General features: G+C 54.7%; 11 protein-coding genes across 11 annotated transcripts; 6 read left to right on the top strand and 5 right to left on the bottom strand.

The window, feature by feature from the left end:
* Nucleotides 1-153: 153 nt before the first annotated feature.
* Nucleotides 154-2095, bottom strand: GLRG_03284 (X-Pro dipeptidyl-peptidase C-terminal non-catalytic domain-containing protein; the record flags this gene model as incomplete). Its single annotated transcript, XM_008093969.1, has 3 exons — nucleotides 154-244; nucleotides 303-1557; nucleotides 1618-2095. 3 exons carry the CDS (start codon nucleotides 2093-2095, stop codon nucleotides 154-156), a joined length of 1824 nt encoding a protein of 607 aa, XP_008092160.1.
* A 695-nt stretch (nucleotides 2096-2790) lies between these two features.
* GLRG_03283 (uncharacterized protein) lies at nucleotides 2791-3228 on the bottom strand (the record flags this gene model as incomplete). Its single annotated transcript, XM_008093968.1, has 2 exons — nucleotides 2791-2871; nucleotides 2938-3228. The coding sequence occupies 2 exons, from the start codon at nucleotides 3226-3228 to the stop codon at nucleotides 2791-2793; spliced, it is 372 nt and encodes a 123-aa protein (XP_008092159.1).
* A 159-nt stretch (nucleotides 3229-3387) lies between these two features.
* GLRG_03282 (uncharacterized protein) lies at nucleotides 3388-3657 on the top strand (the record flags this gene model as incomplete). Its single annotated transcript, XM_008093967.1, has 2 exons — nucleotides 3388-3448; nucleotides 3527-3657. The coding sequence occupies 2 exons, from the start codon at nucleotides 3388-3390 to the stop codon at nucleotides 3655-3657; spliced, it is 192 nt and encodes a 63-aa protein (XP_008092158.1).
* A 141-nt stretch (nucleotides 3658-3798) lies between these two features.
* GLRG_03281 (uncharacterized protein) lies at nucleotides 3799-5453 on the top strand (the record flags this gene model as incomplete). Its single annotated transcript, XM_008093966.1, has 4 exons — nucleotides 3799-4194; nucleotides 4257-4765; nucleotides 4831-4926; nucleotides 4979-5453. 4 exons carry the CDS (start codon nucleotides 3799-3801, stop codon nucleotides 5451-5453), a joined length of 1476 nt encoding a protein of 491 aa, XP_008092157.1.
* Nucleotides 5454-6140: 687 nt separating this feature from the next.
* GLRG_03280 (uncharacterized protein) lies at nucleotides 6141-7170 on the top strand (the record flags this gene model as incomplete). Its single annotated transcript, XM_008093965.1, has 2 exons — nucleotides 6141-6299; nucleotides 6376-7170. 2 exons carry the CDS (start codon nucleotides 6141-6143, stop codon nucleotides 7168-7170), a joined length of 954 nt encoding a protein of 317 aa, XP_008092156.1.
* A 181-nt stretch (nucleotides 7171-7351) lies between these two features.
* On the bottom strand, nucleotides 7352-10717 carry GLRG_03279 (mediator complex subunit Med5; the record flags this gene model as incomplete). The annotated part of the gene is made up of 6 exons (XM_008093964.1): nucleotides 7352-8424; nucleotides 8475-9012; nucleotides 9067-9579; nucleotides 9629-9691; nucleotides 9747-10006; nucleotides 10057-10717. 6 exons carry the CDS (start codon nucleotides 10715-10717, stop codon nucleotides 7352-7354), a joined length of 3108 nt encoding a protein of 1035 aa, XP_008092155.1.
* A 1276-nt stretch (nucleotides 10718-11993) lies between these two features.
* On the bottom strand, nucleotides 11994-13944 carry GLRG_03278 (uncharacterized protein; the record flags this gene model as incomplete). Its single annotated transcript, XM_008093963.1, has 3 exons — nucleotides 11994-12905; nucleotides 12961-13470; nucleotides 13711-13944. 3 exons carry the CDS (start codon nucleotides 13942-13944, stop codon nucleotides 11994-11996), a joined length of 1656 nt encoding a protein of 551 aa, XP_008092154.1.
* Nucleotides 13945-15553: 1609 nt separating this feature from the next.
* Nucleotides 15554-17411, top strand: GLRG_03277 (telomere-binding alpha subunit central domain-containing protein; the record flags this gene model as incomplete). The annotated part of the gene is made up of 2 exons (XM_008093962.1): nucleotides 15554-15601; nucleotides 15666-17411. 2 exons carry the CDS (start codon nucleotides 15554-15556, stop codon nucleotides 17409-17411), a joined length of 1794 nt encoding a protein of 597 aa, XP_008092153.1.
* A 452-nt stretch (nucleotides 17412-17863) lies between these two features.
* GLRG_03276 (STAG domain-containing protein) lies at nucleotides 17864-21456 on the bottom strand (the record flags this gene model as incomplete). The annotated part of the gene is made up of 3 exons (XM_008093961.1): nucleotides 17864-20734; nucleotides 20800-21008; nucleotides 21069-21456. 3 exons carry the CDS (start codon nucleotides 21454-21456, stop codon nucleotides 17864-17866), a joined length of 3468 nt encoding a protein of 1155 aa, XP_008092152.1.
* A 1137-nt stretch (nucleotides 21457-22593) lies between these two features.
* Nucleotides 22594-23583, top strand: GLRG_03275 (UreD urease accessory protein; the record flags this gene model as incomplete). The annotated part of the gene is made up of 1 exon (XM_008093960.1): nucleotides 22594-23583. One exon carries the CDS (start codon nucleotides 22594-22596, stop codon nucleotides 23581-23583), a length of 990 nt encoding a protein of 329 aa, XP_008092151.1.
* A 479-nt stretch (nucleotides 23584-24062) lies between these two features.
* Nucleotides 24063-25728, top strand: GLRG_03274 (RNA polymerase III RPC4; the record flags this gene model as incomplete). Its single annotated transcript, XM_008093959.1, has 2 exons — nucleotides 24063-24510; nucleotides 24563-25728. 2 exons carry the CDS (start codon nucleotides 24063-24065, stop codon nucleotides 25726-25728), a joined length of 1614 nt encoding a protein of 537 aa, XP_008092150.1.
* Nucleotides 25729-25834: the final 106 nt, after the last annotated feature.

The following is a 25834-nucleotide window of genomic DNA, read 5'->3' as shown; positions in this document are numbered from 1 at the left end:
GCCCCGTCCTCTGGCCCCTTATCCACCCAGGTACGTAGGAGGCTCGGTTCAACTGCTCGGAGCTCAGCTTCGCTTCGCACTCGGCAAGGATTCACGGCACGGTACCGAACACGCTGCAGATGACTACGCAGCGGGTGACCTCTCGTCTTCTTCTCATTTTGGCGGAATTACAGGCAAGGTAACAAAATTCTCAAAGCCTTGCCCGAAATGAATGTTGTTCAGCCCTCCGAACTTGGACGCAGGCCTTGGGAGTGGTGGTCAGCATATGGTCTTCAAAGAGTGCCAGAACCCATGAAGCTTACCTGTCGACTTCGGAGCAATGCTGGAAAATACCACTGCCCTGTGTGTCGCCGCTGCTGACTTCGAAAACAAGCTTGTTACCCTTGTCGACAACGACATTCGTCGGCCATATCTCAATGTCCACGCCGTAAACTTCGCCAGCTTTGACTGGCTGGACGTCAGTTGAGAGGTATTCCCTGTGTGGCAGCCAGGACTTGTGTCTGGGGTCCTCCTCGTGTATCTTGCGGTTGCTCACTCTCAGCCAGCCCTTGACCAGCGGGACGGGATCGCCGGCCGTGCCCGTGTAATATATTTCCTGGCCGTTTGCGTCAATGTGCCGCAAAGTGACAAACAGATCGATATCGGTCTCGTTATCAGCATTATCGGGCGTTACTGAGACGTTAAGGTGAGCGGTGACGTGGCCCGTTACCTCGGTCTCTTGCTCGAAGGGCGCAGTCGTGAAGGAGACGGCCTGCTGGTTGTCCAACGAGCCCAGAGCCTTGTAAGAGACAATCTTGGGTTCGGTGCTGGATCCACTCGTAGTGAGACCGAGGTCTGGTGTCAGATAGAAGTTTGTGTACTTTGTGCGCGGGATGGGCCAGGCAGTCTCATCTCTCTTGGGGTACGCCTTCTCCTTCTCAGCATCGTTAAAGCCAACGTTGCCCTTTCGCAGTGTAAGCGTCACCGGAGGCACCTTGCCAGGCGTGCTCCAGCCGACGCGATCCTCGCCCTTAAGGAAGGCGTCTAGGAAGCTTTTTTGTAGCTCGACCTCCTCGGGATAGTAGAAGGGGAGGTCGTGGCGACCCGTAATGAAACGGAGGTACTTCAGCTTGGAGCCAGCCCCAAGGTAACCCTGCACATTGCCTCGGAGATGAAGAAGGATACCGCCCCAGTTGGCAACGCTCAGAACGGGAACCTCGATGTCTGACAAGTTGTACTCCTTGCTGGCATAGTATTCGTCGTCGCGGAAGCGATTGAGCTCATTGTCTTTGGTCTGGTCCTTGCGGTTCGCGACGAGGACGTCGTCCGGCAGATCACCCTCGATAGTGTCCTCCTGACCTCTCGCGCCAGGGCCGTCAGGCGGGAATTGTAGCCGAGATCTGTCTTTCCGCCCGTACTGGTTAACGAGGACCTGGCGGTTCCACCAGACACCGATGAACTTATTGGAGTAGATCCCTCCATGACGACAGCGGTCACGGTAGTAATCCGACATGCCCTCCCAGGGGATGATAGCAGCGAGTCCCTTGGGCCTGCGAGCGGCGACACGCCATTGAGAACCTGACTACAGCGTAAGCCACATGTTTCGACGGTTCTTCTCTGAAGAGAAGGTAAACGTACCGGCATAGTATGAAATACCCAAGAGGCCGACCTTGCCAGTAGACCATTCCTGGTCCGCTGCCCACTCGACAACGTCAAAGAAACACTCGCTCGTGCCGCGGCTCATAGTGTCCAGCAGGCCGGGACTCTGGCCTAGACCGCGCTCGTCGGCGCGGACGATGGCATAGCCTTGTTTCGTCCAAAAGACGGGATCGGGTGTTTCCCAGGCCGAGTACTTGGACTTCTGCTCCGGGCTGACCTCGCTGAACGACTTGGGGAAGAATGATGCATAGGGAATGTCCTTGCCGTAGGGCCCGTAGGTCACCAACACGGGGTAGCGGGTGCCCTTGTCCGCGGTGAGCGGAAGGTAGACGTTTGCGCGGATGGGGAAAGGCGAGTCCTTGAGGGGTATCGACACATTCTTCATAAAGGTGAGGCCATTCTCGGTATCCTCAGTGATCTCGAGGAGGTCTTTGATGGGAGGGGTCTTGACGGACATGTTTTCCTTTGAGCTGTGTCTAGCATAGGTTGTGGGGGTCTGCCTCGTTTCAATGCGAAAGGATCCGTTACTGAACGGGACTGTCTGGGTTTTATTGCACGGGGCTTTCTTCTTGGATAGTGATACCTCGCTTTCTTCGATGACGACAAGTTACCGAGGGCGATTGATGCATGTGGACGATGATCGGACCCCTCCTTCCCTCCCCTCAACTCTGTTATGTTCCGCACGGGCGGGAGGGTGGGGGAGGGGCGGGCTTGCTTACCCCAGCGGACGTGGCACGTCTATGTACCCAAGTACCTACTTACACTTACTTACCTCTAGGTACCTAGGTTGCTAGGTAAGGCTAGCAACCACGGCACCTACCCGCGACACTCCAGCAAGCAGCAATACAAGCTTCGGGACACGAGGGGACAATGGGAGGTTAGTGCATTTGCATTTGGGTTTCCGTCAGCAATGCCTACCTAGGTAGCGAGCTTGTGTAAGTCTCATCCTTTCGCCTAGTGCTACTGGCAGTATCAAGTCTACCGCTTGCAGCAATTCGTCACAGCACAACTAGCAGCTCTGTTGCAACGAATCGAATAACCATGATGACCTTGGGGGTATGTTATGGAGAGCACCTTTAGTGTAGTAAACCCAACATTCCGCCCAGTACCGCCATTTGGATTCTGTCATCGATAATATCATTGTCCCAAGCATCAAATCTCACCACCAACTTTGGCTCTGAAAAAGCTCTTGTTAACTCTCTCGCCCGTTCCCCTCCAGAGCCAGCTAGCAATCTATCAATGGCCGCGTCAGAAATGTTGTCTTGCAGGTGTTGGCTGCTTTCCGTGTCTTTGACTCACCCCTTGAAGCCAGCAGCCGTTCATCATGAGATATACGAATGTCGACTCGATGCCGTTCGAACCCCACGGCCTGTCCGCGAGGTCCAAATTCCTGTTCACGGGTCTATAAGGAGGAACCTGACGATGCTGGTCGTACCATCCGGGCGGGTACTCGGCCGCTGGCGCCGGCGCGTCCTCGTTGCGTCGGGCGAATGCTTCCTCGATCCCCCCCGTGAGGCGAATTTGGTAGTCGTGTAAGTAGTCTTGCTGGATCGTCGATGTGACAGGGTTCTCCGTGACCGTTGCTGACATTTTGGATATTCTGAGCGGTTTTGTCTTGGCTTGTGAAGATGAAACGGGCGAGGCCTGGATTGTTCTCGATGAAAGCCTGGTGTCGAAAAGCCTTCACGTCAAGCTTGCAAATGCCCATCTCAAAAAACCAAAGCAAGTGTGGGAGACAACCCGTTCAATATGCCGACCATTGACCCTGCGGAGCCGCGCCCGCCCCCCCTCAGCGTCGGAAGTGCGGAGAGTAAGCGTTTCTTCCCCTAGCTGGTGCAACGTAGGTATCATAGGTACCCCCCTGTCCTCCACATTCCGCCCCTCCCAGGGCCCAGAGCCGCTGGCCTAGCTCAAACGAAAGTTATCCCCTCCACCGTCCGCGGACAGCTGTTTGGGCTGCCGGTTCGTCGGGAGTTCATCGAGAGTCCAGGCAACGTTGAGCTCGGAACATGTAGATAGTACAGCATCGCATCGTATTGCATAACACTTCTTCGTCCCTGGCCCCCAGTCGTTGCGATCTCATCTCACTTCAACACACATCTTCGTTCCTCTTCACCCAATCCTCATCTTACCCGCTCGTAGAGCAACTGTATCCTCGCGATGGACTCTGCAATTGAGAACCTGCTCGACACCCTCGTCGACGGGCGCGCCGAGGGCATTCGATTCCGCCAGGACAACCTCCTCAGCCTTCACAACGAGCTGCGCAAAGAATCCTCGGCCCTCACCGCAGCCCAGGAGGAGGACACGGATGCTTCCAAGGCGGAGATTGAGGCAGAACATTTCCTGACACTAGAGGCTGTAAGGCACTTTTACGGGTCGCTCGACTTTAAAAAGGAGCTTGAGACGGAGTATCTCGTGGCTCACGGCAAGGATAACGCGAGCAGGAGAACCGGTGCCGGGCTGGTGATTATCAGACCGACCACTCACACCCGACTCTTCTCCATCTTGTGTCCCCTTGCAGCAGCTCTGGCTGCTGGGTCCGTCGTAGCCCTTGAGGTATGTTTACGACGAATGCTCAGGATGCCCTAGATCAAAAGCTGATAATAAATCATCAATAGCTCGAGGACTCTCTTTTGCAACTCGATACGGTCCTCCGTGACGTACTCCCCCGCGCCCTTAACCAAAACGCATTTTGCATCACCAAGAAGATCACAGATGCAGATCTTCTTGAGCAAGCGATCCTCGTAGACCAGACCAACAGATCTCCAGTTCCTGCAGTCCGCGCAAACAACCTCGTTTCGGCCAACGCCGCCCGTACCGTCGCTGTCGTCGACCGGACGGCCGACGTTGAGGTTGCTGCCAAGGCCATCACAGCGGCGCGCTTCGGCTTCAGCGGTCAGTCGCCCTACGCGCCCGACCTAGTTCTTGTCAATGAGTTTGTCAAGAAGGACTTCTTCGAGGCATGCTCCAAGCACGCGACGCTCGCGTTCGCGCGGGAGACAAGTGTCAGACGTACGAGTGAAAATTCGAGCGACGAGACCAGGAGGGTTGTTCAGGAGGCCGAGGACAAGAGGTTGGTCTCGAGCTTTGGATCCAAGGATTTCAAGCTGGTCGATATTAAGAATAAGTACGCTCAAACTCACACTTCCGGTACAAAACTATTTGCTTAGTATACAATACTGACAATATCAGGAGCGCTCCGCTATTGGATATCAAGATCAGCGGCCGCTTCTTGCCCATCGCGACGTCCTCTGGACTTGTAGATTCCATCTACACCCGAGAGTTCGAGTAAGTCAGACCTCGCCCAGGAGGGTAATTTCACGCCTGACATGACAAGTAGGAACCCGCTACTTGCTGCCTACTTCTTCGCCGGCCCCGAGGAGGCAAAGTACCTCGCCCAACACCTGCCCGCACACATCTCCTTTGTCAACCAAATCCCATCCAACCTCCTCCTCGGACCCGCGGCGCCAATCTCGCACGAACCGGTCTTTGCCTTCCGCTACAGCAAGGACATGTTCTCCGTTGCCCGGCCGCAGTTCATCGAGCGGCCCTCTGGCGCGTTCGAAAAGGTCGAACAGCTTCTCACCGGCTCCGGCGCCGTGACGGCACAGAACCTGCACGTGCTGGCCCTCACGCCGCTGCAGCCAACGAAGCAACCCGGGAACAGTAGTTTGGGATTCTTCGAGCGAGGGTTCTTGCTGAGTGCTAGTCTAGGCATGAGCATCCTGCTACCTAGCCTTGCGTACGGAACCTGGATTGGCGGACGGAGGATGTTTGATTATGCGTTGAAGCTTAGGGGGCTAAGCAGCCGATAACCTTTAATAGTGTTTTTACTAGGTTTTATTTTGTGCGAACGAGGTTACATTTTCTGTAGCAGGCTTTCCTTCGATGCTAGTTGAATTTGACACCATGATGTACTCTCTCGTATGAGTTTTCTAGCAGAAGTCACCCCGCATTCAGTACTCGTAAGAAATGCTGCCTGCCCGTTGTAGTGCTGGTTGTTAACAAACTTTTCGTTAGCCGAGACCTGATAGTTTCATTTGTTAAGATTATCGAGAATACAGCGACCAACTTGAATTTGTTGTTGTCACAAACTGACATGTTGAGCATGCAGTCTTCCGAATCGACTCGGAACCCCTTGGTTGATTCGGCTCGGGAAGTGGCGGTTGGGTTACAGCTCCCTTGTCCCGGCCCCGCCGGCCCCATTTTACCCCAGGTTGTGACCCCCGCAGAAAGCATGCCAAGAGGAAAGCCCGCTTCGCCGATGGGGCCGCCAATTTGTGCCGGCAGAGTTGTCGGCCACCGGATATCCACGTACTCCAGGTCAGCGTATCTGAGATTCGAGTGTCTTCCCGTACCTAAGAAGGCATATCTCACTAACTACTCGAATCCAAATCGATCATCCATCCACGCACGCACATACACAGTCATCAGAACCATCTCCAGCTCTTACCAGCACCCGAACCACGTAGCAGCTTCACTTTGACAGATACAGACGTACCATGGCGATAGGGAAAAAAGATGAGGGTCCCATGAACCCCGTATTTCTCTTCTCCCATGGCTCAACTATGATGCTCGGCGAGGAGAGCAACTCGGCCACCTACTGGAAAAAGTGCGGCGATGAAGCTCGCGCTCGGGGGATCGAGCACGTTGTCATGATGGTAAGCTTCTCGCCCTTCACCCACGACGCTGGTGCTCCTTTCCCTAGAACTTCTCACTCAAAGACCCCTCCCGCAGGGTGCACACTGGGCTACAAACAGCCCCGGCGAGGTTCTCATCTCAGCGAACCCCAAGCCCGCCAAATCCCCAGTCGCGTTCGTAAACCCCAACAAGTACCAGTCCTATGAGCTCAACCCGGACATCGACTTCATCCCCACGATCCAGGCGCACTTCAACGCCGCCGGCATCCGTTGGAAGACGGACCCGACATTTGACTGGATCCACGACACCTACCTCGTCCTCATTCGCATGTTCCCCGCTGGTTGCCCGCCCACGACCCTGATCTCCATGAACGATTACTATGACCCTCACTTCCACATCGCCATCGGTGCCGCTCTACGACCCCTCAGAGCTGCAAAGCACAAGACCCTCTTCATCGGTTCCGGCGGGTCGGTGCACAACCTCTTCCGGAACGTCTGGGCGCCCATGCTCAGCTACCGCGACAACTTTGCCCAGCCAACCCCGCCGGAAGCGTGGGCGATGGACTTCCGCCAGGAGGTCATCGACACGTTCTGCCCCGCCTACGAGGACGACGTCCCCGTTGACAAGGATGCGTACGGCAAGACCATCCGCGGCAAGAAGCCGTGTGGAGGGCCGATGTTGCGACGGAAGGCAACGAGCCTGATGAAGCACCCCATGTACCGTGAAGCGCATGCGACGGACGACCATTTCATGGCGACCATGTTCGTGGCCGGGCTATGTGGGGGGCGGGGTGACGTGAACATGAAAGCTGAGATGGCCGCCGAGGACTGGGAACTCACCAACATGTGCAATTCCCAGTTCATCATCGGCAGCTGGCCCGAGACAAAGTGAAGGGGTGGACGGCAAACAAAAGGAAGAATTTGGATGTGTTTTCTTGGTATCAGGTGTAATGTAACATGCTGTTCTGTCGAGGCTAATGTCTTTTTGAATTTGATTATTCCCATCCCCTCTACGCCAATGAGTACTTGCGCCAGGTCGAGCATCTCAATGACGAAAGCGCAATAGATCATTCCTATGAAAGGTCCATGTTATCCCATTGAAAGTCGTCGCTGGCCCCGAGTGCACCGAATATGTCATCGGTCCCTAGGTCCAATGACCCTCCACCGTTGTTTGACGAGCCCCCAAGGCCCATATCTCCACCAACTCCGCCAAGGCCCAGGTCGAGGCTCACATTATCCACAGACATGCCGTCGCCCTGCCCAACGTTGGCAGCCGCGGCCGCCATGGCATCGTCGAGAGAGCCTGCGCCGGTATCTAGGCCCAGACCGAGGTCAGTCTGCAGCATCGTGTCTGCTTGTATGGCCTGAGCCTGAGAAACAGCCATCTGAGACTCCACCTTGCGGTGTAGCCTGACGACAATCTCGGCCAGGTTCATGTCCGTCTTCTGTAGCCTCTTGCAGTCCTCGGCATCCGACTTCAAGACCTCGCGCAGAGTCAGCTTCCGCTGGACAGGGGCAGGCATGTTGCCTGAGTTATCGAGGAAGTTGACGGAATTTGGCGGTGTGTTGGCGACGTCAGGCGCGCAGACTATTGCCGTTGCTACATCGTAAATGATGCTGCCACTGCCCGTGTCTGTTTGTTGCCTGATGTCTTCGTACAGGAGCTGCAGCAGTCGCTTCGCACCTAGTAGTTTCAGCGCAACAAGCATCTGTCGATGGGTGTATGCGGGAGGCATTCTATCCATTGTTGGGTGGATGCTCCACTGCACCAATTGCTGCAATGTTTGGCGGATAGAGTTGGAAAAGCCGCCTAGAGACCAAGCATCCAGCTCGGTGTGGTCTGCTGCTCCCGTCCGCCGAGACAAGGGGATGCTATCTTTGATTGCCTTGAGAAGGGGTTCGACTTCTTGACTCTTGGGATCCGATCGTTGGTACGCTCTCAAAGAATGTTCCAGCGGCTTGGCAACTATGTTCATTACGGAAGTGAGCATAGCCTGCGCCTCATTGGATATTGAAGTAGGCGCCAGAACGGAGTTCAGAACCCTTACGATCGCCTTCTGACAGTCGGAGCGCTCGACCCACAGTGAGTTAGCCAGATAGGTGATGGCTACGACAAGAGACGGCAGAAGAAAGGTATCGACAAGATCTGCGATTGCATTAGCGCCAAGTTCGCCCCGGGACAAGTGGTAATCTCACATTCTATACCCCCTCTGAGGCTCTCCTCGGCCAAGTGGCCAGTACTGAAGGCAAGAACAATGTTCTGGAACAGTGTCGATACCAGCAGGTAGAAATCTTGTGGCGGGCAAGATGACATCAATTCATCACCCAACCCACCAGCCTCAGAGTCGAAAAGGCCGTGAATCCATCCGTTCAGATGCCCCTTTTCTTGGTCTGACAGCTCATCAAACGGGCGGCTTTGGTGACCCTGGCCGAGAAGCTTCGAAACAAACGAGTCAGGGGATGCGACGCCCATGTCTGACGCTGATAGGCCATAGCGATACGCAAAAGCCATGACTAGGAGCAATATTGAACCAAACTCTTCGTATACGGGCTGGTACTCCCCTTGGTCCTCCTCATACTTCCAGTTGTCCAGAAGGTCGCACAGCGGATGAAGGATAGTCCCAGGCTTCTCAAACATCAACATGACGTCCAGAGACAACGGCTTCTGGGCGAGTTGGCTGCACAGAAGCTTTAGAGACATAGTCTCTTTGTTCCTACAGAGTTGTCCCATTACCTATGAGTGTGGTCAGCATGAGGTACGGTTACAGGCGGCAGATGTAGCGCATACCTCCGTCAAAGCCTGGCATACGGCGCCAGCATTTCCATCCTTGTTGTCCAACTCTCCAATCAGAGCCTGCATTCGTTCCGGGTCTGCCAGACACTCTGCAACCAGGTTTTCCTTGACATACCTGCCGCCAGCAGGAAGTGACTGATAGGGGGTCTCTCCGAGAAGAGTCTCGATGCTGCTTTCTCGCACTAGGCCATGCAAACAGCATGCCCAACAGAACTCTTCTCTCACAGAGTCCGTGAAGGGGTTGTTGCTCCTAGTCTCATCAAACATCGACGATAGCGTAGGAAACGTTGTCGTGTCAACACGGCCAAGGGCTTCTGTGATACAATACTCGGCATTGACTGGCCCGTACATGTGCTTGCTCAGGCTTTCGATAAGGATGGGTAGCTTGTTCATCAGAAACGAGCGTAACAGATGAGCGGCCTGGTTGCCTTCATTCCGCGAGGCGGCATTGGCCAACACGTCAAAGGAGGCGAGGATAAGGTCGACCGTCGTCGATTGCACATCGCCCTGAGAGTATCAGAGATATCCCTGCATAGAGAACAAATAGAGTACCTACCTGATATCGGTTGTTCAAGTAGTTGAATATAGCAAGGTCATCAACCAATGGCCGCCCAACTAGCTGTCCCACGCCTTGTTAGCATCTCTCGTACCATCCACAGTCATGGCAAACGAACCGCAGCATTCAGGTATATGTATAGACCGGCTCTTGAGTTGACAATGGGCAGCTCGGAAATCACAAAGTTGTCCAACGCCACCGTTGAGTCGAAGAGGTCTTCGATCTCGGCATTTGATTTGCTCTTCTCATCGTCGACGGGCTCGAAGCCCGCTAACGTGCTTGTTCGGAACATATCGAGGCGAGTCGCAATGGGACCAGCACTCTGCATTATGGTCGGTACAAAGTTCGCGAGGCTCTCGGATAGGGCTTTTCTGGTGCCTTGTCAAGTCAGCGGGTGATTCTAGACAGGACCAACTATGAGCGCCTACCTTGAGCTTCGGGTTTACTCAGAGCTTTCAGAACAACTTGATTTTCGCAGACACCCAAAAGAAGAGCCACGAACGCGGCGCGTGCTGATTCCATCTCCTCTCTCACTTGACTGTTGTGAAGCTGGCCCATCACGTCGACCGTGAAGGCCGTCGCAGCATCCGTAAAGAGCGCAATCCATTTAGCCATGATGCTTGCTATCTCAAGACCTGTTCCTGTATTCTGGATCGCTATGCCCTGCGCCACGGCCTTCGTAAGTCGATAAAACATCACCTCTTCTGCCGCATACGAGCTCCCCCATCGCGGCAAGTTGAGCGGTTGCGCCTCGCCAATGGCCGGCTGTGCAGCGTCTCGAGAGTGCGCGCGAGATGTAGAGTATCTATACAGGGATTTGAGGATCGAAGCCGTGTCGATGTAGTTCAGGTCGGAGAGAACTTGGAGGTAGCGCGGTACTCGAGGGTCGAGGCTCTCGTGGTTGTGAGGCTGAGGTCGGAGGAAGAGGTCGGCAACGGCGACGGGCGGCAACGGGTGCTTGACCTGAAGGAAAGGCACGTATGACTCGAACTTTTCCGGGTCTATGCGATGAGAAAGACTCTTGGCTATGAATTCGGACCATTGCTCAAGCGCTGCGCGCTGGACGCCTCGTACCACACGACCATCCATGATACTGTCTTACGACTTCGGGCTGACGATGTTTTCGGCGGACGTTGCTGCTGTCTACCAAGGGCGCATCAAGCCTGGCTAGTTGATGTCACCTCGATTGGGTGAGCAGGCATACTCTCTGCAAATGGGTGTAAAGTATGAACCCGTGCAATAATTATTGTACTTTGTTGAGCTCTCGTGGTGTGGTAGGGAAGGCTGAGCGCAAACACGGCCGGGAGCATCAACAGCCTTGCATTTGCATTTGCACTTGCTTGTTGCACTTCCCTAAGCCTATCCACCATAGTGGAGGGGTGCAAGTTTAGGGGTTTTGCCAAGGCAATTCAAGACCTTGTTTTGGGGGGTCTCTGGCCGCTAAAAATGTCGGCCAAGCACGGGCCATCATCATCTATTGGCGTCACACTACAGCAGCCGAGCACCGAGCACTTCCACGAAATGTCATGACTTCTCTTACCTAGGCATATTGATACTGGCCAGCTTGTTAACCAAGGGAACCCAGCGCAGCACACATCACGTCGAACTTTGTACGTAGAGGTACCTCATGGACATTCTCGCATTGACGAAAAATCACGGACCAAAGTCACGATGAGAGTACTTGTACAATCTTGCTTTTACTGTTCATTCAACTTGACACTGCTTTCCACATATTGTGGAACGTTGGGTGTGAACGCTGCGAAGCCGGATACCACTTGGTTCCGGCAGCAAAGCTGTGTAGCCCAGTTCCATCTTGCGAGTCGAGATGCACTAGCATCAATCGACCCGTCTCCTGCACAGCCGCTGCAACCATGACAAGGCGATGGGCACCATGCCAAGTCTCCCGTTTGGGGTGGTTCAACCCTCAATGGCCACATGCGGTGTTGTTGGCCAGCCAGACCCTGACCTGCAGCTGTGAAGCCGCAAGTCCGTCGTCCGTGTCTGCTAGTCCTGTCCTTCGGCCCATACCAGCGTTCTTCTCTCTTCCTGTCTCCCAGGCTGGAGCTTTGAAGCTACCAAAGGACCTGTCGTCTCCCAATCGGGAATGTCTTCCAATCATTTCCATCAAGCCATATTAGAGAACGCCGATTGCACGTGATGTGTGTATGTGTGGGGGATGCTGTGTCTCTGTCAGCTCAGCATGCTAGATACGCGATGCTCCGCTGACAGAAGAAGGGGGGTGAGTGACGGTTGGTGCTAAGGGTTTAAGGGGTAAATGGAGGGGCTGTTTCAGGGTTTGATCCAATGTCGGCAGGTTGCTGCATCAGCAAAAAGCACGTCGAGGGTTGCTGACAATTTGGAAATTTTACATGTCCATCGAGTCACCGCCGTTGGCGAAGCTGAAGCCGCCCTGTTGGGGAGCCGCGTTGGTGCCGAACCCGAAGGTACCGTTCGGGCCGGTGCCCTGGGCCATACCTTCGTCCGCGTTCTCCTCCTCGTCCGAGAAGTACTTCTCAATGATGTTATAAGCCTTCATGTAAATCTCCTCGTTGGCGTTGGTCTGGCATTCGTGGATCTTCTCCATGCCACCGCACTCCTCGATGAACAAGGCGTAACGGTTGATGGAGTCGGGGCCCTCGCCAGCGGCCTGCTTATCGAGATCGCCAACCTTGAGAATGTTTTCCAAGCCATCCAAAGCCACCTGGATGATCTTGTTGTCGGGGCAAGCCAGGAGATCGCACAGAGGCTTGATGCAGCCCTGAGAGACGAGGTAGCGGATCTGCTCAGGTTTCTGCAAACCACCCGAGGTGGCGTTGCTGATGGCCCAACAAGCCTCCTTGCGAGTCTTCAGGTCGCCGTTGGAGAGGAGGTGAATGAGAGGCGGGATGATGTTGGCATCGATGACCGATTGAATCTGGGCCGAGTTGCCAGCGGTGACGTTGGAAATCGTCCAGCAGGCCTCCTTGCGAATGCCATCCTTGTTGGAGCTGAGGAGCGAAAGGAGGCAGGGCAGGGCACCGCAGTTGATGATCACCTGAGTCTGGACGTCGTCACCGGTGACAATGTTACCAACGGAACGAAGAGCAGGCGTCTGAACCGAAGTGGAGGCGTGCATGAGAAGCTCGACCAGGCGGCGGGGAATGCCTGCCTCGATAACGGCCTGAATCTTGTCGTTGGATCCGTCGGAAAGGTAAGAGATGGCCCAGCAGGCGTCAATGAGTACCTCGTCATCCAGAGAGTAGACAAGCTTGGAAAGCACGGGGAGCGCGGGCGCAATCTGCAGACATCATTAGATGGCGGTGGTAATCAAGCGATTAGAGAGGCTGGCTTACGGTGTTCCAATCGGGCTGAGGGGTCTTGCCTCTGCAGAAATTGCTGAGGGTCCACGTGGCGTTGCGCAGCATGCTGAGCTTCCGGCTGTCACCAAGAAGAGCCAGGAGAGGCTTCAAAGCGCCGCAGCTGAGGACATAGTCGCGGCAATGGGGGCTGTCACCAGCAATGTTACCCAAGGCCCAGACGGCCTGCTCCCGCACATCGGGCTCAGGGCTGGCCAAAAGCTCGACGAAAATGGGGACCGCACCGGCCTCGATAACAACCTGAGTTTGCGTGGCGGAGCCGGAAGCGATGTTGGTCAGCGCCCAGGCAGCCTCGAACTGGACGAGAGTATGGGGAGATCGCAGGAACTCGACGAAACGGCTGACAACACCAGTCTTGATCACCTCCTCGATGGGAGGGTTGCGCTCCTTGGACAATAGCTTCCGGAACTTGGTAGTTGCTTGGATCTGGAGGTCGATCTGCTCCGAGAAGACACCCTGGACCATCTGGGGGAGGTCCTCGTTGAGCTAGGGCTAGTCAGCGTTTCCATCTTGACGGCAAACAGTTGCGACGGATGGAGGGGTCGGGGCTGCTCGAGCTTGAGGAAAGGGCTGCGTCGACTCGCGCAGAAAAAGGGAAGTGGGGCAGCGGCAAGGCGCCCTAGCAACAGGAGGAGGGGGAATAAACGAAGGGTGCAGCAGTATTGGCGGGGTTCCGACAAAGGCAAGCTGGGGTCGGCGGCGGCGCATAGAGGAAGCAAAACTCACCTGGGACTCAGTAGGAGCGGTGTCATCGTCGCTGTCCGGAGCGGCTCCAAGGGAAGCACCGGGTCTGTTCTCGCCCGTACCAATACCGCGGCGCTTGGCCAGGTTCTCCTCTCTCTTCGCCTTGCGGATCTCGACCTGTTGCTCCTCTCTGCGGCGGCGAAGCTCCTCAGGCTTGAAGGTGCTCTTCGCCTTGAAGTTGGTGCGGCGATGCTCGGGAATGTAACGATCAGCCATGTTTGCTGTCGTGTCGGTTGATGTTGCTAGACAGTGTTTTCTAGCCGTCCTTCAGGGGAAGGAGGGGAAAAGGGTAATGTTTTGGTGGTGACCGATTTGGAAAAGCGTCAAGCAAAGAAGCGTCTCTATCCAGAGATGCTTCCTGGACCGTATTGCGCAGCAGTGAAAGGAAGGTAGAGTTGCGCGATGTCAACACAAAAAAGATGCTGATCCGGTTGCCAGATCGCTTGGTGGAAAAGTTGTTGCAGACGGAGGGGTGGGAATTTTATGGTGATGGGGGGAAGATGAATGGAAAGTCGGGGAGGAGTGGGAGAGAGAGCGGGTCGAAGAAATGGAAAAGTGTAGGGCCCTTCCAAGAGCCCAATGGGGGGACAATGAGTACTGATGACTTGCGTCCTGCCTTGTGATTCCGTCCAGCAGGAGGTACCAGTTACGATCTTATCCTTGGTAGGTGCATAGGTGGCAGTGGCCGCAAGCGAACTTTTTTTATGTTCGGTTTTTTGCACTGCTCTTGTTTGGAAGAAGGACTCAGCAAGTTATTTTACCTTTGTACGAGTTAGACACCTCATTTTGTCTGTTGGTCTGTTGCTGCCATTCAATAGCCGAGTCGTGGCAAGACGGCTTAATTCAATAAAGGATCAAGTACCGATACTCCGTACGGATACGGATACTCTCACCAGAGACTGCCGCCCCGCCATGGCTTTTAAGCCTGCCAAGCTGTGTTTGGCCGGCCTGGTTTCCCAGGGGATTATGTCATGGGCCGCTAACAAAGTACCTCTCAGCGAGCTGCTCTTTGATTTCATGTTCGAAATCCCAGGCTTCCGGTCTGCTTTTCTTTTACGGGCCTTCCTTCTGACAGCAGCTGCCAGGTGTCGGTCTCAGCACTGACAGCAGCTGTGATACCGCCTCTGTCTTCCCCATCCAAAAATGTCTGTGCACATGCTGACAGGGTGCTTTTTAGACCAAAGCACTTCCCACGAGCAAGCCCGCCAGGTGACACACATGCCATACATACCTACATACCGTTCATGGTGGAGAAAACTCAACGCGTCCCCAAACCAGTAGACGCGTCGCCAATCTGGTTACAGAGCGGCGGTCCAAGACAAAGAGCACCGAGCACAGGACCTCGGACAACTGTTGAATGACTTGCAAATGGCCTTCTTTTAAAAACACTTTCGGCAGCTTTTTTTCTTCTGCACTGTCAATCTGCTGAGCCAGACCTCAGCCGCGTCTTTGACATCCTCGTGGGCACATGTTCCGACTTACACTTACACATCTAGCCATCCCAGTCCACCATGGCAGTGCCTGGGTCTGATTCTGAAACAACCCTGGATCTTCCTCCCGACTTCAAGAAAATCACAGATCTGTTGGATGGGGAGGCGAAGGTGGCAGAGGGAGAGCTCGTCAGTGTTATTGGCGTAGTTGTTGACTTTCGACAACCCATATCCACCAAAGGGCCAGGTACGATGCAAAACCCCAGGGCGCCGGACTGGCCTGGCGTGGTCACTGACCTTTCCCAGACTGGAAAGCTACAATAGTCGTTACCGACTTCTCAGCCTCAAGCGAGGGTAGGAAAATAGAATTCATCATATTCTGGCCCGAAGAGTGCATGCCCGATGTTGGGCTGAGGGATATCGTTGTCGTCTACAAAGCGAAAGTAAGCCATGCCACTGCTCTTTAAGATGATATCGGTTGTACTGAAAGACCTCTGTCAGTACCAGCGACAGCGCAGCGACCCATTCTCTCTCATAACAAACCATAGGACAGTCGTCCATGTGTACCCGGCGGCCAAGATCCCTCCCAGTCCTGGGCAGCCTGCATCCTGCCCCTTGAGGTTCCCACGGCCTCATTCGAATCACCCCACGGCTCCAAAAGCCGAGCAATATGTGTCCTGGCTCTTTCATCATGTCAACAAGGACTATATTCCTGATCCCGAAGAGTTCGAAATACACAAGATACAGTCACTCAATGTCAAGAACAAGTTTTGCGAACTCAAAGATGCCAAAGATGGTACTTTTCATGACATCATTGCGCAAGTTGTCCAAGAATACTATGACTATGGCGACAAAATTCGGCTCTATGTTTCAGACTATACCGAGAACTCAGGCTTCTTCAATCACATGAGAACTGGCCAGACCAGCGCGAGGTCCAAGGATGGCGACCCCTACGGTTACATAACCACCAAAGACAGCAAATCGTCAATCTGGAACGGTCCTTTTGGCAAGAGGACCCTTCAGGTCACTTGCTATGAGCCGCATGCAACTGTCATCAGACACAGAGTCAAGAATGGTTCATGGGTCCATCTACTTAACGTCCAGTTCAAGTACGGTTCAAACGGCTCGAACCTCGAGGGTTACCTCCGCGAAGACCTGAACGCTTTTCGCAACAAGAAAATCTCTGTCGACGTTCTTGATGTTACCGAGGACCCCGAGCACATCTCCCCGAGCTTGAAAAATGCCATCAGAAGGAAGAGGGATTACGAGAAGGAGGAGAAGGCACTGCGCAAAGACCTACAATCGACACAGACAAACAGCAAGAAGCGGCCGGCGCCGGGCCAACCGGAGGGTAAATCTCTGAATTCAAAGCAGAAACGCGCTGCACAAAGGGCCCATGTCAACGGAAAGGCAAAACAGGACGTGGCTCCCGTAGACGCCGGTCTCAACACGCAGGTCATTGCCGAACATCCCGGACAACCGATAACCCCTGTGTCGGACCTTCTGGAGCCAGTAAAGTATGAGACGACTCACCAAGGCGCTCCCCTTTCCTTCGACCTTCCCTTTAACTGCGCCAGGTACCGCATCAACGCCCGCGTAGTCGACTTTTACCCGAACAGGCTTCAGGACTTTGCCCGCGCCTGCAAGCAACGATCAGAATACGAAGCGCTCTCCGACTACTCTGGCGAAGAATCGGAGTCGGAGGAAGAAGAAGAAGAAGAACAAGGCACACTGAATGGTTTCGCAAGCAAAGGCGATCAAAGATGGGAATGGCGCTTCGCTCTGCATCTCCAGGGCGTCGCGACTGTGCCTGAGAACTCCAAAAGCAGGAAAGATGATAGCTTGTGGGTCGTGGTGACTAATTTGGACGCGCAGCTTCTGACGGACATGGAAGCCTGTGACCTCCGCGCGAGCCCCGAGAAGCTGGCGCAGCTGCGGGAGAGGATGTTCATCCTCTGGGGAGATCTCGAGGAGAAGAAGTCCAAGAAACTAGCAGAGCAGCGCAAGAAGCAGAAAGCTAAGGTGGGAAAGAAGATGACGGGCGACCGGCCACCGGACAGTTCCGATAACGAGGCACCCAGCGGGCCGTTGAAGAAGGCTGAGACTATCTCGAACCGGCCTTTCACGTGCTGCATCCACCAATATGGCATCCAGGTCAAGGAGCCGAATCCAGGCGAGGCAAATGCAGGTGAAGGGAGGCGATGGAAGAGGATGTTTGGACTTTTCGGGACCAAGATTTGCTACAACAGATGAAGGCAGGGAAGCAAGAGTCCTCCCCCAAGGTTTGGCATGGGGTGCGAGTTCATGATACTATTTGAGAAGGGGGGGGAGGCAAGACCGTCATCAGCGCGACAACGGGATTTCGCACGGCCGAGAATACTTTCAGAAGTTGCGTCGTGTTAGCTATCATAAGAGCTAAATGTCTTTTGAACCCTTTTCTAACGCCATTGGTCAAATGAGCCATCTCCACACCGGCGCTCTCAATTCGCCGTCACCGTCCGGCATTACCATCCAGTCCAAGCAGAAATGATATGTAAAGGTGTTCTGTAAGCAAGCAATCTTACGCCAGCGCACAAACACACCACACGAGGGATAGAAACGGTCTCCAAGCCAGAACCATCATCATATGAACAGAGCAAAAGACAACCGAACCGTGCCTGCGTGTCAGTTCTGCGGCGGCTCAAAGTTGACAGATCAAACACCGTTCAGTCGCCCAATACATCGTCGTCGTCTGCATCATTATTGGCGGGAGCCTCCTCTACGTCAGGCTCCTCTTCTTCCTCTTCTTCCAGCAATTCTCGTCGCCGGAGATCTTCTTTGGTGCCCTCTTCTGGCTCAGGCTCGGGTTCTTCGAAAACGTCTTCCTCTTCGTTATCGTCGTCATCGTCGACAACGATCTCCTCGCTCCGGGCGGGCTTGGCTGCAGTGGATTTGGCCGACGTCTTCGCCCTTTGCGCCTGCTTCTTGCCGTACAGGTGCTCCCGGACCTTGGACGGGTCGAGGTAAGCGACTACTTCGGCAAAGTTCTTGCCGAGCCTGCCCTGGTTTCGGAGGAGACGCTTGCGAAGCGTGCCGGCGTGGGGCCCTGTTTGATCCAGGACCTTTTGAACTATGGCGAGCACAAACTTGGCAGCCAGTTCGCAGAGTGCCTTTTCAGATTTGAGCTCAATGGCAAGCTTCTCCTCTTGAGTTAGTCCCTCGTCCTCATCCTCCTCCTCGTCAGAGTCGTCATCATCCATGGGTTCTTCGTCTTCGGCCGGCTCGTTGAGGATCTTCTTCGTACGCTTGGCAAAGCTCCGCTCGACGCCGTCGTAGATGGAGATGAGCTCAGGCAAGAGCTTGGGCTCGAGCTCGTGTGTGAGCCTCGCGAACTTCTTGTAGTTAGCGTTTCCGCGGGACTCTTCTGTCCAGTTTCGCAAGGAACCAAAGAGGACGTGGATGTCGCAAAGAGCACCAGTCGCGAAAATACGAATCTCGTCAATGACAGCTCGTGACGACAAAGTCTTGATCAGGCCCGTGTCATACTTCCTGCGCAGGACGACGATTTGGTCCACGACAGAATCAGGGGTTTCGGCTCCGCTTTGGATGATCTTTTGGAAGCTTCGCACCTTCCACATGAAGTAGAATTGGATTCCCTTGATTGCGAAGGACGTGGCCTCGTCCTCCAAGTCGTCGACTTCGCTGGGCTCGTTGAATGTGCCCCGACGAACAATGTTGACCAGGATTTCAATGGTGGATGACATTGAGTCAGCCGCACGGCCTTCGGTCTCGAGGATTTCTGTGCAATCAGAAATGCGAGCAAGCTCACTGATCTTCATGAGCACGGTGGAGAGTGCTGTCAAATGCTCCTCTTCCAGGTTGCCGCGGATGGTGAGCTCGCATGTTTTGTCGAAGCTGCGCAGTGTATTGATGACGTTCTCCCACAGAACTGCAAGCCTTCCCTCAGTCAGCTCCTCGAGCTCGTCATATTGGCGAGAATGGAGGAGAGCAGCGGCAGCTTCAGAAACAACCCTCTTATCGTCGTGCCTGTTGAACTGTGTGCTGATCTCGTCCAACAACTTCTCATACTTGGTCGAATCTTGCCGCAGTGATTGGAAAACCTCCAAGTCTAGGAAGTGTTCCATTCGCAGGACAATAGTAGCCGTAGCAGGATCAGCCCCGAACTTGTTGAGAAGTTGCGGGATCACGGTTGCCAGTTCCAAGGCTGTCTCTTCTTGAGCCTCGGCAACTTCCGGGCGACCGCTCTTTTTCTTGTTCTTCTCAAACTCGGCGGATTGTAACATCGACATCTTCACTGCTGAGGCCAGGACTTCCAGCAAGATAGCCTCCTCTGAACCCCCCGGCCCAACGGCTTTCTTAAAAGCAATCTCAGTGGAGGCACCATGTGACTTGGACCTGGACTTGGAGCTGACAGTATGGTCGTAGAGCAGATACCCCGCCAGCACCTCCCACTGTTTTACGTAGGGCACCTTTTCGAAAAGGACTTGGGAAGCAAGCGATATGCGAGTGTCGGCCACATTCGCCTGCGTGACATCAGCCACAGCGGCGAGGCCTTGAGAGCTGCCGTCTTGCTGCTCGCCTTCAACCTGCGCATCAAACGCCGCGAGGTTCTCCGCTAAGCACTTGATGTTGACCCACGTGCTGCGGGGCGAGTTGTAGTCGTCGTCCTCGATTTCGCCAAAGAGCTCATCCAGGGCATCCTGGCCACCAAGCTCTTCCATTTTACTTTCGATGGAATCTTCAACACAGGAGACGAAGAAGTTGACAACCGATTTCCTGATCCTGGAATCGCTGTCGAAAATGAGCTTGCCAACAGAGTCAACCTCGTCTGGCTCCAACATTCCGGCGTCCCGGAGGACGTTGATGACAGAGACGGCCGCGACACGGACAGACACCTCAGCATCCTTGGTAGCAATTTCAATGAGGCGAGGCCGAAATCGGTCAATGAAGTGGCCTAACGGCTGAATGTCCTTTCGAAAGATGCGTGCGAGTTGTCTGAGGACTTCTTGTCGAGTTGAAGCAACCACGTCCGAGAGCATCCAGCCCAAGTAGCGCAAATACTCGGGTTGCATGAAGACTGTTGGTTGACCAGTGATCCAGGACCCCAAGGCCTCGACACACTCTGTCCGAATACGCGGGTCGATATCTCGGTATCGGTGGATGAACGTAGTGTCGAAGAAGTCTTTGATATGGTGGCCGCATAGCTCTCTGTTGTTGTTGGCTTCGTCGAGCGTGCGCTGCATTTCCGCCAATTTGGCCTTGTTCTTGCCTCTCTTGGCTTGGTTGATCTGTTGTTCGATAGCAGTAATGCGGGAATCAAGAGTGTTTGCGACATCGATCAAGCCGTGCACAAGGGAGAGGATGACAGTGGTCGCAGTGTGCCGGAAAGGACGGAGTGATGAAGTCGACATGGATGCTATCCAGCGGACGAGGTTTTCCATCAAAGTCGCGTCGCTGTAGAGGATGTCGGTCTCGTGAACACTACGCACAACAGCCCTGAAAAATCCGGTCAGGAGGTCGCGGAAAGCTTTGGTGTTTTTCGCCCTGGAAATGAGAGGGTACTCCGTTACTTGCTCCTGCTACAGGTTAGCGCACGAGTTCGCAGAGTAGAAGATTCGCACAGAGGGTTGGGCGTCTATACCTCCTGGAACAGATCCTGAAGCTCGGTAAGGCGAGCCTGACAGTTATCAGGGTCGCGGACATCGTCTTCGGTAATCTCGAGATCACAGCCGGAACATTGCAATACCAGATTGACGAGCTCGACAACAGCAAGGGCATCGTTGGCCTGGTATCTAGTCTGCCATTTGTCGGCAACTTCATCTGAGGGCAGCCCCGAACCAAAAACGTCGGCTGTAGAGACGTGTCAGTTAACGGGACTGTGAACAACATTCCAGGGTGGGTTTAGCTTACCGTAGAGGCCCTCTCCTTGCTTATCAGCAATTCTCACCGACTTCTTCGGACGGGATGGCAGGCTAGCGGAGTGACCAGATGGGGCCACCCCGTTGGTCTTGGGTTTCTTAGTTGCGGGCTTCTTTACGCGGGTCCCTTGCGATGCGCCTGATCGCTTCTTGGGTCTGGAGCGAGGGCGTTCGTCGGCGCTATCGGCGGCGTCGCTCATCGTGGCATCCGTCTCGGGCTCGTCATCGTCGTTCCCTTCATCATCATCATCCTGTTCCAGGCCTCTTTTGCGCTTGGGGGCGGTGACTGGTTCGGGGCTGAACTTTTCGGGGGCTCGCACGACGCGTCCGGATCGACGACGCGACGACTCGGGTTCGGGGGATGCTGTCGCGCTCTCCATGTTGTTGCGCAAAGGTAATAGGGCAAAATCGCTGAAACACGAACACCAAGGCAGCAATCGCGACAATTAGTTTGCGCCGATGAGCGAGGGTTCGGAGGGGTGGCGCATACGAAGGAAATTGTCGCGTTCAGTCGGTGCGTCTTATGTCGAGGATGTTTAGGTGATGAGCTCTCCAATTTCGCGAGTGGGAGGATGGCCGGATTTGGGTGGATGGAAATGGGGGTACCCGTGTGACGTACCGTGCGAGACACGACACTCTTTGGCGAGAAAACACTGTATTAATGGTGCGGGAGGAAATGCAAGACAAAACGCGGGTACCTAACCATCTCAACCGTCCGCAATCTACCTACCTAGGCACCTAATATAGGTGATTATTGGGTACACAGTATCTAATCTCCGATAATTACTGGAAATCAGCGGCCCTACAGCTAAATCTTGGGGTCTATCAGCTGAGCGACTTGTGTAGGTGCTTACCTACTTACCTAGGTAAACAGTGAGGTTCAGCTGGTTTGGCGGGGTTCTGTAGGGGGAGCGTTGCCTATTATGCGGCAGTCCAGACTCACGCATCCTTGAAGTTCGAAGACTGTCAAGCTCATGAGCTGCTAATGTTCCATGCCGGCTGCCAGACATGCGTCGTCTCAATACATTTGGTATCCCCGATCGCAATCGGCTCATTGTATATTTGAAGGGATAACTCACTATTGGATGTATTTGTAGCCTGGGGTCTTTCACGGTCGAGTACTTGCTTGTGGTCTTCATTGTATGTATCCGTATATACACTGGGGACCTAGGTAGAGGACGGGGTAAGCTTGCCGGCGGCATCCCGGTACGTACTCCTTATCAGGACCTTTCCCGCTCATTCATGGACTTGACTTTATAACAAGCAAGCAGCAATCCAATTACGTATTGGCAGTGCCGTCTCGCACAACTGCAACAACCAACATCACGATTGGGCTGAGTGGATCCGCCGAAGCATGTGTCCCAATTCGCCGCTCGACTTCCTCTAAACTAGCTTCTCAGGCACCTTTCTGACCTGGCACAATTGTTGAAGGACGCCTATTACAGTCAGGAATGACTTGCCAGAGGGGCCCCTGGAACCCGTCGACCATCTTTCAACACGCACCGGTAGGGCCAACGATGGATTCCCCGTTTCCAAAGTCCTCTTCAGCGGCCGGCGAGGGCGAGATCATAGCCCGGGTGCTGCCGAACGGCCTGTCGGGCCTCAAAGCCATGTCGTACCAGTACCCTCTGAAACTCATCTCTCCCACGCCGGCAGCCGACCAGAAGAGCGTTTTAGTATTCTTATTGTCATACGGCGGCGGACTCGTCGGAGGGGATAGCATCAATCTATCCATACGCGCTCTGCCAGAGTCAAAGCTTAGCGTTGTCACCCAGGGCCATACAAAAATATTCAAGTCCGCATCCCCCGACATAGTCACGCGACAGACACTCGAGGTCCATATCGAAGACAACGCCGGTATATGTCAGCTGCCGGACCCAGTACAGCCTTTTGATGGGAGCGTCTATGAACAGACGCAGATATTCACAGCCTCCCCCAGCGCGTCTCTGTGTCTATTGGACTGGGTGACGCAGGGAAGAACGGCACGCGGCGAGGACTGGAGTTTTGTCAAGTGGACAGGGCGCAACGAAGTCTGGTTATCGGGAGAAACTCCGGGAAGCAAGAACCGCCTGCTTGTGCGGGACACGGTCATCTTGGACAGAAATAGTCAAGGGTTAGTTGGCAGGTCCTTGAGAGACTCTATGCACGGGAACGGGCTCTTTGGGACGTTGATTCTTCGAGGGCCGCAAATGCATGCCCTGGGAAACTTCTTTCTTGAAGAATTTGGCGTCTTGCCGCGGCTTGGTGCGAGGGATTTCAGATCGGCAGAGGCTAAAGCTAAGGAGGAGAGCAGTCTCACGGAGGAAGAGTTGTGGCGGATGAAGCGCATAGAGATGGAGGCCAAGGATGGCATCCTATGGTCCGCAGCGAGGGTCAGGACCTGTGTCATTGTGAAATTTGGAGCGAGTACAGTTGAAGCTGGGAGGCTGTGGATTGGCAACATGCTAAATCGAGAGGGCAGCGTCGCAAGACTATACGGTGAGCAGTCACTGATGTGTGTAAAATGAGATATCCGAGATCTTCACACCATTACGCTACACGTGCATATCAATGCGCCTCTTGGAATCCGGTGAAGATTGAGTTGAGTGGGAAAATGGGCTCAGCGGTACCTATCTTCAGTGAATGTCGAGGGCGATGAGCCAATGTACACAGATAGGTACCTAGGTACCTACGTCTCACATGCGCTTAGTGCCCCTCCTTCGTGGGGTGTCCCAACCCCACTTTGTTTGCGGCGATTTGGAGGGTGAACTGGAAAAAAATTACAAGGGTACCTCCACCGAAGTGTGGTCCCCCACCAAGCTAAGGTAATCAAGCATCTTTTTCTTGTAGCGGCGCACCTGTGACTCTCGGTCGACAACGGCATTTCACAAATTTCCAAATCCTTCCCCGAAGCTTACGACGACGGCAAGCCGCCGATTGTACGAGATAGCGACAACAGTGCAAACTCACCCGACTCATCATACACCTACTGTAGTCGCCTGTCAACATGCCCGAGGGAACGACCCCGGCTCGAGGCGCCGGTAGGGTTCGTGGCCGAGGAACAAGAGGCAGAGGCGTGGGAAGAGGAGCCGCTGTCAGTGTCACACCAAGCGCGGAGACTCCTGCGCCAACATCTAGGCCTTCCTCGGTACTGGACACTGCTCCGGCAACTGCAGGAGCTTCCAGAGATTCCGCAACTCCAAGGCCAGCACCAACGCGGGGCCCCTCAGTCGGCAGGTTTCGGCCCAAGGTTGTGCGCAGAGATGAGGCCTCAAGAGACGCCATTGCTAGACAAGAATTGGAAAAAGACAATGCGAGGGCAAAGGCCGAGGCTCGAGCGCAGGCGCGCTCTCGAGGTCGCAGTCGACGAGCTCGTGGAGATGCCATGGGTAGGGGCGGGTTCATGTCGCGAACTGCTGTTGCTAGCGGTCCCTTTTCACAGATGAACATTGAGGGTAGGTCCGGGGGTCTTGTCACGACACAAGGTACAGAGCTGACATTGCCCAGGAGGCGGAAGGTCCGGTGGGGGCTGGGGAGGTGGCGGCGGCAGCGGCGGCGGCGGTGGTTTCTTCGGCGGTGGCGGAGGAGGCAGAACCAAGAGAGAAGGTGGCGGTTTTGGAGAGGCATCCGGCCATCGCGAGGCCCGGATCAACGCCGACAGGCTCGCAGGATACGCGGTTGACCGCGAACCAGACTCCGACGACGAAGCGACGGCAGCCCTCATTAGCTCGAAGCCCGATAATATCTGGCCCATGGGCATTGCACGAATCGACAAGAAGGAGGAGAAGAAGGTCATTGCGACTTCGGCAGAACTCGAGGCGGAAGAACAAGGAAAGGCAGAAGAAAGTCTATGGGTTGACGAAAATGAGGCTTGGCCCGGTGCCATTCCCCGTGTGGAGGAAGAGACCAAGGTCTGGCATGCAGCACCCAAGGGCATGGTTCAAGTCAAGGCGGAACCCGGAGCTGAACCGGTCGCCATGGACATCGCGCCGGTCGATTTCAACGCCCGAGTGAAATCTTCGACGCCCGACGCCGAGGAGAAGTTCACTCCTGAGCCGAAGACCAAGAAGACAGCGACCGACCCCGAGGTGGAAATGATCACACACGATATGCAACTTCTGCTGGGCGAATTGGGCACTGTTTCCGACGAGAACTCCAAGGCCCCCGAGAGCGAGGCTATACAGGATAAGGACGGCCGACTATACCTCTTCCAGTTCCCGCCGCTGCTCCCACCCTTGCATCCTACGACTGCGCCCAAGGTCAAGCCGGAGCCGGATGATGTCGTCATGATGGACCCGCCTGGCGAAGCGGTCGACCTCACCAATTCGGAAGAGAACATAAGGGCCAAGGCCGAGGAGGACATTGACCTGACCGACATCAATCAGCTGGTTTCCCAGTCCGGCCTGATGGGCAAGCTCAAGGTCCGCAAGTCCGGCAAGGTCGAGTTGGACTGGGGTGGGCGAACCCTAGAGCTCAGCCCGGCGGCAGGCATGAACTTCTTGACCACGGCAGTAATCGTGGAGGAGTCGGACGAGAAGACGAAGCCGGGTGTTGTTGGCGGCGACAGCATCGGTATGGGCAAGATCATGGGCAGATTTGTCCTCGCACCTACCTGGGGCGATGAGGAAGAATGGGAAGTTGACCCGGATGATCTTGCTATCCCCAACGAGTAAGAAGGGTCGACGTGGTCAGCGCCAGTGGAGGAGCGTGGCACGTGTAACGGACAAAACAAGCGCGAGGGGAGTCGGTGGCTTCGACGCTAAGTCTTGGGGGCCAGGA

This window comes from Colletotrichum graminicola, assembly GCF_000149035.1.
Source record: "Colletotrichum graminicola M1.001 genomic scaffold supercont1.9, whole genome shotgun sequence".
Taxonomy (NCBI): domain Eukaryota; kingdom Fungi; phylum Ascomycota; class Sordariomycetes; order Glomerellales; family Glomerellaceae; genus Colletotrichum; species Colletotrichum graminicola.
Note: the sequence above shows the minus strand (reverse complement) of the source record. Positions and strands in the feature narration are given on the sequence as shown.